The sequence below is a fragment of the Anomaloglossus baeobatrachus genome, chromosome 2 (assembly GCF_048569485.1).
Source record: "Anomaloglossus baeobatrachus isolate aAnoBae1 chromosome 2, aAnoBae1.hap1, whole genome shotgun sequence".
In the NCBI taxonomy this organism is placed as follows: domain Eukaryota; kingdom Metazoa; phylum Chordata; class Amphibia; order Anura; family Aromobatidae; genus Anomaloglossus; species Anomaloglossus baeobatrachus.
This window is the reverse complement of record NC_134354.1, coordinates 260131873-260144873: the sequence shown is the minus strand read 5'-3', so window position 1 is coordinate 260144873 and position 13001 is coordinate 260131873. Positions and strand designations below refer to the sequence as shown.

At 45.1% G+C, this 13001-nt stretch overlaps 2 protein-coding genes across 3 annotated transcripts in view; one reads left to right on the top strand and one right to left on the bottom strand.

The window, feature by feature from the left end:
• The window catches only part of PIGW (phosphatidylinositol glycan anchor biosynthesis class W), a 176056-nt gene that overhangs the window by 32606 nt on the left and 130449 nt on the right, over positions 1–13001 (bottom strand). The window contains exon 1 of one of the 2 annotated variants that reach the window (XM_075335796.1): positions 7708–7922. The exons of the other annotated variant lie outside the window; for it this stretch is intronic. The gene's annotated coding sequence lies outside the window, so the exon portion shown is untranslated. Of the gene's footprint in view, positions 1–7707; positions 7923–13001 lie in introns of those variants that run through there. 2 annotated transcript variants of the gene reach the window in all.
• The window catches only part of MYO19 (myosin XIX), a 175034-nt gene continuing 169770 nt past the window's right edge, over positions 7738–13001 (top strand). The window contains exon 1 of the mRNA XM_075335795.1: positions 7738–8068. Coding sequence (XP_075191910.1) covers positions 8030–8068 — 39 coding nt within the window. The 5' untranslated portion in view covers positions 7738–8029. The remainder of the gene's footprint in view (positions 8069–13001) is intronic.

Below are 13001 nucleotides of genomic sequence, written 5' to 3'. Positions count from 1 at the left end.
TATAAATCATTGGTAAAAGGTGACAAGAGCATTGGCAACTAATCTGGCCGCCATCCCCTTACTAACCATCACAACTAGAAGTAGCTGAGGGGTGAACTAACATCCTGTGCACCGCGAACCCAGCCGGAGAACTAGCTATCCTAAAGGAGGGAAAGATGAATAACTCTCTGCCTCAGAAAATAGATAAAGAATAGCAAGCCCCCCACATTCAAAGACTGCGGTGATATAGGAAAAACACATTCCACAGATAGCTGAGAGGATTAGCAAAAGGTGAGGCCCCCACTGACTAAAATAGGAAAGGACAGGAAAGGGGTTGATGGTGGCCAGAGAAAAACCCTACAAAATTCCAAATTCCTGATAGTACAAAAAGGCCCTCAGATCGCACGATCAGCACTCCGTCCTATACCAGGCGCTCTTGTCATACCAATGAACAGAAAACAGGAATCATTACAAATTCAAAAAGCCACAAACACATGGACTTATAGGAGCAATACTCCAAACATAACTGCAGGGAGTTTCCCAGCTAAGCAACTGAGAGGGAAGATCCCTGCATGCAACTAAACTGAAAACAACCACAGCAACTGACAAACTCAGATAAGAGTAAAAGAACCAAACAACAAATAAAGAGCAAAGCACTTATCTGGGGTAGATGTGGTCTGGAGCAGGATGAAGCAGGCTGGTGAACAAAAAACAACTGACATCCGGGCATAGCCTGCTATCAGACCAGGATTTAAATAATAATAAATAAGCTTTTTGACATAAACACCACCATCATAATTATTACCAATTTCCATTCAATATAAATTGTATAGATGGTGCCTTGCGCATATAAGGACCTTGGATAAATCGCATGACAAGCAACAGCAACCAAAGAAAAAAGCGATCAAACATCCAATGCATTTAAAATATAAGTTTATTAGTGCAAGTGTATGACATAGGAATAGGCACATAAAGAGGGCATACAATGGTGGTGTCAATCCATCATAATAGTACTAATGGTGCTAATGACACTGCTGGTGGCAGGGAGTGCCTGGAGAACACAGCAAAAATGGCAATGACCACAATATTAATTCCCCTAATGGGGTATAACTCACATATCCATGTTGATGGGCTCAACAGAGACACCCCACCAACCAGCGGCAACCAGGTCTATTTACCTATCACATGTATATACATAACCCACCATGGACATGGTATTGCACTCACCAGAGCCCCCCACCCGACGGACGTCAGTTTCGGCGGATGCCTGCGTCAGGGGTGGTGACCAGCAGTGTCATTAGCACCATTAGTACTATTATGATGGATTGACACCACCATTGTATGCCCTCTTTATGTGCCTATTCCTATGTCATACACTTGCACTAATAAACTTATATTTTAAATGCATTGGATGTTTGATCGCTTTTTTCTTTGGTTGCTCAGGATTTAAATAAGCAGAGAGTTAGCAATGGAAACGCCCATTGCTCAACACACCTGGTCTCTGTCCAAACCATTCCTGGCCACAAGAGGAAGCCTCCCAGCAGCCAAAGCATAACTGACATTCACAACAGATATGCCATTCCATGTGATTTGCAGATGGGACAATTATTTGTGCTGTGACATGACAATAACCCAAAATGGACCTACAGGACAGGTAAGGGACTTGTAACCAAGCAGAGCTGTGTCAGATAAAGTGACCTGAACAGGCACTGGACGTTAACCCAAATTAGGTGGTTTGGGAGGAATTGGATTGAGGGCAAAGCTGTGGAAAAAATACTCAGCACCTCTTGTCTGGGAACTCCTTTAAGATGGTTGGATATACATTCCAGGTGACTTCTTGATGAAGCTGCTTGAGAGAATGCCAATGGTGTGTGGAGCTGTCGCCAGAGTAAAAGGGTCGAAGGCTTATCACATTGTGGCTTGTTTCACTTGTGTTTCTTTATTCCTTTCCATGTTTCTCTTCATGGTTTTGCCTTTATGCTATGTGCGCACTTTGCGTTTTTACCTGCGTTTCCGCAGCGTTTTGAACTGCAGCGTTTTAATGCCAAAAGACATGCGATTTGATCTTCAAGCAAAGTCTATGGGAAATTGTGATTTCTTGTGCGCACAATGCAGTTAAAAATGCAGCGTTTTAGTTGCAGAAAATTTGGCAAAAACTCAGCGTTTAAAGAAGCAGCATGTCAATTGTTTTTGCCATTTTGGCAGCGTTTTGCTAATACTGCAGTCAATGAGAAGTTGCAAAACGCATCCTAATTCAAAATTCTAGCGTTTAACATGCTTTTTGATGCAGAAAACATGCTTTTTGGACCAATTAAATGCATGCGTTTTTGACAAAATATTAATGGTATGATATGTCCCTTTACACACACACACACAGTCCGACAATTAAATGCTTGAAAATCAATAAATAAATGTAATTTTATGCATAAATATTAGCACAAAGTTATCATTTTATTAACATAAGCCATTTTTTGTATGATTTTATTATTGATATTTTTGTTATTTTTTTCTTTTTTTTATAGTGTTTGTATGTTTAATCTTTATTTAGCATTGTATTTGTAGTCAAAACGCATCTGATTTTAAGCAGTGAAAAAGCATGTAAAAAGCGGCAAAAACGCAAGAATATTTATAGCGTTTTTGTGGTCAAAACCAACTTTGGCAAAAAACATTTCTGGCATAGGATGCGTTTAGAACTGCAACAACCTCGACGCAAAGTGCGCACATAGCCTAAGGCGGGCTTTGCACGTTGCAACATCGCAAGCCGATGCTGCGATGTCGCACGCGATAGTCCCCGCCCCCGTCGCAGGTACGATATCTTGTGATAGCTGGCGTAGCGAAAATTATCGCTACGCTAGCTTCACATGCACTTACCTGCCCTGCGACCGTCGCGCTGGCCGGCGACCCGCCTCCTTGCTAAGGGGGCGGGTCATGCGGCGTCATAGCGACGTCACACGGCAGGCAGCCAATAGCAGCGGAGGGGCGGAGATGAGCAAGATTTAAACATCCCGCCCACCTCCTTCCTTCCGTAGAGCCGCCGGCGGCAGGTAAGGTGAAGTTCCTCACTCCTGCGGCGTAACACACAGCGATGTGTGCTGCCGCAGGAACGAGGAACAGCATTGTACCTGTTGCGGCAGCATAATTATGGAAAAGTCGGAGCCTGCAACGATGATTTGATAACGACGCTTTTGCGCTCGTTAATCGTATCATCTAGCATTTACACACAACGATGTCGAAAGTGACGCCGGATGTGCGTCACTTTCGATTTGACCCCACCGACATCGCACGTGCGATGTTGCAATGTGCAAAGCCGCCCTTAGTCTGAATCTACAATGAGCACATTCCAATAAAATAAAGAAAAACCACTGCATCAACAGGGGTGTCCCAACTTTTGTTTTTTGTTTATGTACAGTACAGACCAAACGTTTGGACATACCATCTCATTCAAAGAGTTTTCTTTATTTTCAGGATTCTGAAAATTGTAGATTCTCATTGAAGACATCAAAACTATGAAGTAAAACATGTGGAATGAAATACTTAAAATATAAAGTGTGAAACAACTGAAAATATGTCTTATATTCTAGGTTCTTCAAAGTAGCCACCTTTTGCTTTGCACACTCTTGGCATTCTCTTGATGAGCTTCAAGAGGTAGTCACCGGAAATGGTCTTCCAACAGTCTTGAAGGAGTTCCCAGAGATGATTAGCACTTGTTGGCCCTTTTGCCTTCACTCTGTGGTCCAGCTCACCCCAAACCATCTCGATTGGGTTCAGGTCTGGTGACTGTGGAGGCCAGGTCATCTGGCGTAGCACCCCATCACTCTCCTTCTTAGTTAAATAGCCCTTACACAGCCTGGAGGTGTGTTTGGGGTCATTGTCCTGTTGAAAAATAAATGATGGTCCAACTAAACGCAAACCAGATGGAATAGCATGCCGCTGCAAGATGCTGTGGTAGCCATGCTGGTTCAGTATGCCTTCAATTTTGAATAAATCTCCAACAGTGTCACCAGCAAAGCACCCGCACACCATCACACCTCCTCCTCCATGCTTCACGGTGGGAACCAGCCATGTAGAGTACATTTGTTCACCTTTTCTACAAAGACACGGTGGTTGGATACAAAGATCTCAAATTTGGACTCATCAGACCAAAGCATAGATTTCCACTGGTCTAATGTCCATTCCTTGTGTTCTTTAGTCCAAACGAGTCTCTTCTGCTTGTTGCCTATCCTTATCAGTGGTTTCCTAGCAGCTATTTTACCATGAAGGCCTGCTGCACAAAGTCTCCTCTTAAGGCTATGTGTCCACGGTAGAATGTACCTGCGGATTTTTCTGCATGAAAATCCGCGACTTTCGCGGCAAATCCGCACCCGCGGATTTGCCACGGATTTTGATGCGGATTTCTTTTTTTTTTTTTTCCCCATTCTATACCCAAAATCCGCACCAAAATCCGCAACAAATAATTGACATGCTGCAGATTTTTCCGCATCAAAATCCGCGGAAAAATCCGCAGCATGGACACAGCATTTCCAAAATGCCATTGAAATGGCTTGGAAGTGCCGCTGCTGCAGATTTTCGGGAAATCCGCGGCAAAATCCACGCAAAATCCGCAGCGTGGGCACATAGCCTTAGGGCTGCTTCTCACTTGCGAGTTTCTCGCAGTAGAGCAATGCGAGAAAAACTCGCATTGGAATCGGACACATGTTAGTCAATGATTCAGCTCGCATTTGCGATTTTTTTTCTCAGTCCAAATCGGACCGAGAAAAAAATCGCAGCATGCTGCTTTTTTGCGAGTTTCTCGCACCATTTGTCCCAATGATTTCCTATGGAAGGGGATTAAAAGTAGGATCACACACGCGCACCATCGTTCACATTTGCGAGTGTGGCAGGAATTACGCTCATTAAATATTCAACAGATGACATCACATTCCCAAAGGTAAAATAAATGACACATGTGTAATCAATTTAATGTAGTTAAGATGTTGCAGGAAACTAGCATCGCAATCGCGACACACACGCGTCGCACACGCGAGCAAAACCATTCATTTATTAAAAAAAAAAAGGATCGCAGTTGCGTTGCACTCGGACCTAACGTGAACTAAAATCAGCCGAGTTTTTTTCAGCCCAGTCGGACCGATTTTACTCGCATAGATGTGTTATCAGCCTCACAGTTGTTCTAGAGATGAGAAGGTGTGTCCAAACTTTTGGTCTATACTGTGTAAATAAAATATAAAAGTTTTAATCATCCCCTTATAAAACAACAACCACACCATAAGGCGTTTTTCCCATGTCAGTGATTCTGGCACGTATGTGACAGTTTTTATACGTACCAGAATCACAGACGTATGCAGACCCATTAAAATCAATGGATCTGCGCACACATCAATGATTTTTCATTGACCGTGTTTCCATGTGGCTGAGGGCCCACTCACACTTGCGCTATTTTGACGCAAACGGAATCTGTCACTAATGTAGTACAGTTCATTTATTTACAGTGGAAGTGCGACATCGTGTGGACACAAACGGGTACTGCATGACACACACACGCGCCATAGTAACGCACTTCCACTGTAAATAAATGAACTGTACTACATTAGTGACGGATTCCGTTTGCGTCAAAATAGCGCAAGTGTGAAACTAGCCTTAGACGCGTGTCCTCCGCATGGAGACATGTCAGTTTTTTCTGGCATCACTGATGTCCCACGGACCACACCATGGTGTGATCTGTGTAACACGTACCAGAAAAACATGGATATTGGAAATAAAAAGCTTTTTATACTCACCTTTTCCAGCGACTGTGTCTTCAGCTGCGCTCTGTTGCTTCCAGCCTGGATAATTATTCTTATGCATATGCATTTATGCACAGCACAGCTGACCCGGAAGTAGCTGCAGTGGGGGTCAGCGGCAGCCGGAAACACAGCAGAGCCAAAGAGTTCAGCACCACGGACAGCAGGAGCGGGGACAGGCGAGTTTATCTCCATGCGCTATCACGGATTGCACATGGATAACCCACGTGTGCCATGAATCACGGCACACGGAGGGACATATGCATTTTTTACACGTCAGTGAAAAACGTTTGTGGTTTTCACTGACGTGTGAAACAGGCCTAAAACACATTTGCTACTGTCACGTGGGTAATCGTCCAAACTAATTAAGTCAATATGCCGGAATTGGTAATTTTCGGTCACCATAATCCCCCACCTCCCCCAAAGGGAAAAAATAGCAATAAAAAGTGAACAAAACATCATGGGTACCACAAGATGGGATCAATGACAAGATCAGCTCGGTGCGGAAAAAATAAGAAATTACACAGTTAACTGACAGAAGAAAAGAATAAAAAAAAAGTACAGACCTGATAAAGTAGTGACATAAGCCACATTTATTTTACTACTAAAATATAAAAGAAAACATGACTCTGGTACTGTCGTAATGGGCCTGACTGAAAGAATCACATTGCCAGGTCATTTTTACTACCCACGAACACCTTACACCCCTCCGCTGCCCCCCAAAATGGTGGTGTGTTTTTTATAATTCATTATTTGATCTTATTTGTATTTTCCAGTACATTGCATGGTGAAATAAATGGGTAATTGCTACAAAACTATAACTCATTCTGCAAAAATACAAGTCCTCGTACAGCTGTAAAAATAAAAACATTGTAGTTCTCAGAATGAAAGAAAAAAAAGAAAAAGAATAAATAAATAAATATTCCCACATTCCTAAAGGGGTGAACAGGATATTTAGTCTAGAATGAGGCTGGGATCACTGATTTCCCCCCCCCCGATCCATCAGTCACTGATCCCCCCCATCCATCAGTCACTGATCCCCACCGATCCATCAGTCACTGATCCCCCCGATCCATCAGTCACTGATCCCCCCTGATCCATCAGTCACTGATCCCCCCCATCCATCAGTCACTGATCCCCCCCGATCCATCAGTCACTGATCCCCCCTGATCCATCAGTCACTGATCCCCCCCGATCCATCAGTCACTGATCCCCCCCGATCCATCAGTCACTGATCCCCCCCGATCCATCAGTCACTGATCCCCACCGATCCATCAGTCACTGATCCCCCCGATCCATCAGTCACTGATCCCCCCTGATCCATCAGTCACTGATCCCCCCCATCCATCAGTCACTGATCCCCCCCCGATCCATCAGTCACTGATCCCCCCGATCCATCAGTCACTGATCCCCCCGATCCATCAGTCACTGATCCCCCCGATCCATCAGTCACTCATCCCCCCCGATCCATCAGTCACTGATCCCCCCCGATCCATCAGTCACTGTTCCCCCCCCCCCCCGATCCATCAGTCACTGATCCCCCCCCCCCGATCCATCAGTCACTGATCCCCCCCCCCCGATCCATCAGTCACTGATCCCCCCGATCCATCAGTCACTGATCCCCCCCGATCCATCAGTCACTGATCCCCCCCGATCCATCAGTCACTGATCCCCCCCGATCCATCAGTCACTGATCCCCCCCGATCCATCAGTCACCGATCCCCCCCGATCCATCAGTCACCGATCCCCCCGATCCATCAGTCACTGATGTGAGGACTTTGTATTGTACGATGTCGCCCTCTAGCGGCCACAACAATGTACTGCGCGCCTGACACAAACGCGTAAAAGAAGCCATATACACATGCAGCTGCAGCACCAGCCATGAGCACAGAGCCGCCACGTGTCTCACACACACATTCCTTGGGTTTATGCATGATGCTGCAGTACTCACCACTGCGGGCAGACTAGCGTGTCACAGATGGTGGGAAGCCGCTGCGCTGTATGTGAGAGGCGCCCAGCCAGTGGGTGCAGGGCAGTGAGTCACCGGCTCCCGCCCGAGCCTCTGTGGTGCGCGCAGCGCTGCTGGCCGGACCAGTTCGCACAGAGCCGCCGTGTTCCGGGATTCCGGGCGGTGACGCGGGCCAGTCAGGACAGGGCGCTGCAGTGACGCGGCTGGCGGCGGGCTGGGTTTGATCTCCAGAATGACTTCCCTTGTCCTTCAGGCGCTAGGTGTGTTGGGACTCTGACGACCTGCAGCATATGGATCCTCCATCATGAGTGCTGCCCACTGTGCCCGGCAGGAGAAGCCGCAGGTGAGCGGGAACAGCGCGCCCAGCAGGGGGTGTCTGAGGAGGGCACATAAGGGAAGAAGGGCACCAGCACTGTCATCAGGGGTTATCACACCTATTTGTCTTCTCTGAGACCGCCCATTTGGCCAAACCCTTCTTCCCTCAGCCCGCCTATGTGCCAGACCACTCTCCAGTATTTTATGCAGCCTTCCACTGAGATTTCCTATGTCAGAGGTGTATATAGGTTTCCAGCACCTGCGGCAAGACTTCAGGGGGGGTATTCTCAGGCTGGGGAGACCCATGCTTATTGGGCCCCCCCAGCCTAAATATATGAACCTGGAGGCACTGAGGATTGTCACATCCAGATACGCCAATCCCAGCACTTTAACCAGCTCTTCCCGATTTCCCTGGTGCCTAGGCAATTGGGGTAATAAGGTATTAATGGCAGCACACAGCTGTCTATAAGCCCTAGCTTAGTAATGGAAGGAGTCTATAAAAACCCCCATTACTAATCTGTAAGTGAAAAGAAATAAACACAAACACCCAAAAAAATCCTTTATTTGAAATAAAATACAAAAAAAATCCTCTTTCACCACTTTATTAACCCCCAAAACACCCCTGCAGCTCCGACGTAATCCACACGAGATCCCACAACAATTCCAGCTCTGCTTCATCTGAATTCACACCAAGCGGCAATAGAACATGAACACCCGCTGTGAGGTTCAGGCAGAAACTGAGTGAGCCGTGTGGTGAGTGTGACGTGGCTCAGGTTAGCTGCGGCCACATCTAGAGGTTCCCACGGCCCTCCACGTGTGGTTGCAGGTAACCTGACCTTAATGAACTCAGGTGAGGTCACAGAAGTTACCTGAGGTCAAGTTACTTACAGTCACAGGTTTTGGACCGTGGGAACCTCCAGCTGTGGCCGCGGCTACCCTGAGTGACGTCACTGCTGATCGCTGCTCAGTCTCTGCCTGAAGTCCACAGCGAGCGGTCATGTGCCATGATTGAGCACTATGACTTTACATGTAGAAGAGCTGGAATCGTTGTGGGACCTCGTGTGGATCACGTCGGACCTGCAGGGGTGTGTTGGGGTTAATAAAGTGGTGAAAGAGGGTGTTTTATTGTAATAAGAATTTTTTGGGTGTTTGTGTTTTATTTCTTTTCACTTACAGATTAGTGATGGGGGGTCTCATAGACACATCCCATTACTAATCTAGGGCTTAGTGGTAGCTGTGAGCTGCCATTAATCCCTTATTACGCTGATTGTCACCACACCAGGGCAATTTGGGAAGAGCCGGGGAAAGTGCTGGGATTGTTGCATCTAATGGATGCAACAATCCTGGGCAGCTATAGGCTGCTATTTTTAGGTTGGGAGGGCCCCAGTAAGCATGGGTCTCCTTAGCCTGAGAATACCAAATACCCAGCTGTTGAGCTTTATTTTGGCTGGGTATCAAAATTGGGGGGCCGCACGCTGTTTTTATAAACTATTTAAATAAAAAAATAAAGCCGCTTATGGTTCCTCCTATTTTGATACACAGCCAAGATAAGATAAAGCATAAAGGAACCGTAGGTAACATATAAGGCAACAACTCAGAAAATACTATAATCTAAGATTAAAGAGTCTTTAAATTTACCAAGTATGAAAATACCCAAGAAATAGACGTAATTGAATGTATAAACATTTTATTTTCAATAAATTCATAGGGTATAACATAGAAAATGAACAAAATGAAACCAGAGTATGAGAAGTGATGAAGGGGAAGAAACCCCACGTGACCCAGGAAAGGATAACAGATCTCACAAGTGATCTGCACAAGTGCCTAGATAGGCAGCTAAATGCCCAAATGCAAGTGCAGAAAGTTGCTAGCAAGGAGATAGAAAAGTCTCAATGCATAGCCTAACAAGGCAGAATGGCTTACCCAGCTGGCAGATCACCAAATTTAGCCCAGGTATACACGTGGGGACCGGCGTCCCAACACGTGTTTCGCCTGATGTGCTTCGTCGGGGGACATATACCCTATGAATTTATTGAAAATAAAATGTTTATACATTTCAATTACGTCTATTTCTTGGGTATTTTCATACTTGGTAAATTTAAAGACTCTTTAATGTTCGATTACAGCCAAGATAAGAGTACGGCTGGGGGCTGCAGGCTGTAGCAGTTTGCTTTATCTGGGCTGAGTATCATAATATGGGGCGACCCTACGCCAATTTTTGTATTCATTTTCACTCTACGCTATAGACCCGCAGACCAAGTTTGTGATTGGAAGCGTCAGACACACTGTCAAACAGGCTGGGGGAGCTGTCTGACTGCATCCAATCACAGACAGAGTGGGCGGGGGAAGCAATGAATATGCATAATATGCATGAGCCTAATGAGCGGCCTGGAAGTGGAATGAGCGGCCGCGGGAACAGTTACACCTGCGCCGATGACTCGGTAAGTATAGTGTTCTCGCTTTATTAATTTTTTCTTTATGTTTACTTTTTTTTTTCTTAATTTCTCAAGTGCCCGACCCGGATCAATTCCTGGCCCCCGGGTGCCCTTGAACCCATGGGGGTTAGACTTTCAGTCCGCCCATTCCTATTTTTTCACAAAAACACATCAAATCATAATTGACAAAAATGCACCATCATTAGAAGCATTTTTTTTTACATTTCCAGACTCTGGGACAAGGTGCAGTTTTTGGTGCAGTTTTTTTGTGACAATATAACTGCAGCGTGTGCATGTAGCCTTACGGTCACGGACGACGAGCTGCTCTTCCTAATTCTCTCAATGTTCAGTGGAAGGAATAAAAGCCACTTGTCACATGACCATAAGTATGAAAAACGTATGAGTGGAGTGTCTACGTGACGACTGCTGGAACCAATAAGCTGAGTTGTATCCTATATTACACGTTGTTAGGATTGGCATGCTACAATGTTTAATTTTATCATTAAAGGTCAATGTCCAGTTTTGAAATGAAAGTCAACAGTTATTCTAGGTGACTGCAGACTTCTGAATTCTCACAGCGTGCACACTGCACACTTTTAGGATTCTCCTGGGATTGGACAGTCATATGAGCACAAATATGCAATTTGCATACTTCTGGCCGTATTACAACTAGACGTGTCCTGCCTCACGCAATTTATTTTAATTGAGCAAGGCCACGCATGTCTAGTTGGCACGTGACCGCATGTATGTAGATCGCATAATTGCGATTTAGTGACCTTCCACTCTCACCGCTAGCACCAGAGAATCCTGACAGCGTGCAGTGTGTGCACTGTGAGCATTCAGAAGTCTGCAGACGTAGAAAGACTGCAGACTCATCACAAACTTGGACAACTCCTTCAATGCACATAACAAAAAAAATAGTAACACTTAACTTGTCAGACGTCACAGCACTTTATTAACAAAGCCATGTATACTGTAATCTTACAAGCTACGGATTGTTACGTGTGTAAAGGATCATAACCGATAACAGCACAGGACTACGTCACCAAAAACACAGCATCACAACCCTCATCAGTACAGAAATGCATCACCAGAACAACCAGTGGTACAGAAATACATAGCTAAAACTCTCATCAGTACAGAAACACAGCATCACAACTCTCATCAGTACAAAAATAATACCAGAACCCCCAGCAGTACAGAAATTCATCATTAGAATTCCCAGCTGTACAGAAATTCATCCATATAACTGCATCAGTTCAGAAACCCATCACAATCCTCATCAGTACAGGAATACATCACCAGAAGCACCATCAGGACATGGTACATCAATTGTAATACATTTGTATTCCATAAACTGACAACTCCCATTACATCCTTAATAATGGTAAGGAGTTACTAGGAGTTGTTATCAATCTTTATCAGACTGCGAACCATACAGGAACCACAGTACTGATGAGACGTTGTCATTATCACAAATAAACATTTATATTTGGGTACCTTATAGATGATAGCTAGTGCTGGCGGTCAGGGGTTCAATTGTACTTGCATCTGAAGGACACGAGTACAGTTGATTTGATCAATGGGAACCACTATGCTGCACCTTCTCTGAGCCATCTGTCAGCTCTACAGCTGGATAAGAGAACGGCCAACTCTTACTACTGGGGGTGGAAAAACGCAACTGCCGGGAAAACATCCTGGACCGCCGCATCAGGTGGCTCTATGTTTCCCCTGCTGGCTGCTCCTGGGGCAACTGCCAACGCTGCACCCCCTGAATATTCCCCAGCCTATGTGGCAAGGCAACCCCAAGAAGTGCTGTGCGTCAGGCTATCAACCTGTCTGAGCAAGCCATCAAGCATCTGAGCACTGAACAAAACACTCGTTTGAGGTGACATGATGATATATTAATCGTCCTTTGTATATAGGAGTTCTGCGGTCAATACCTCAATCTTAGTTAGCGGATAGAACATGACATTACGTGTGCTCAGCTTATCTAAACAGGCAATGAACGACCTTCTTGCATGTAGCCGATCAGCGGTCATTTATTGGCTGCACTCGGCCTGGCTAAATGGGCTGTGTGCTTACAAAAATGAATGTGTTTTTTTTTCAAGATATGCTGACATGGACTTTTTTAGCGCTTGAATTCGGCATATACGGTAATAAGTTTCCTAGTAACTTCACTGTGGAAATGTGTCTATATTTTAAACAGTGCGTTTTTGTTTCTTTTGCTGCACTTTTAGCTTGTGGAAAAAAAAATCAGACTGTCAATTCTTAATGCAAGTGGAAAATGACCCACATTTTCTGATGAAATTAAATGAGTTGAAGGGAAGAGGGGGACTTATTTTCCCCAAAACTAATACCTACCCTGAAAATAAGCTGTAGCATGATTTTTGAAATATGCTTGAAATATAAGTCTTACTCCAAAAATAAGCACTAGTTACAGTCAGCCCCCCGCTCTCCTCCCCAGCATTTCTATTCCAAGGTTAAGAACCTTTGGTGACATCACTGCCATGTGATCATAATGTC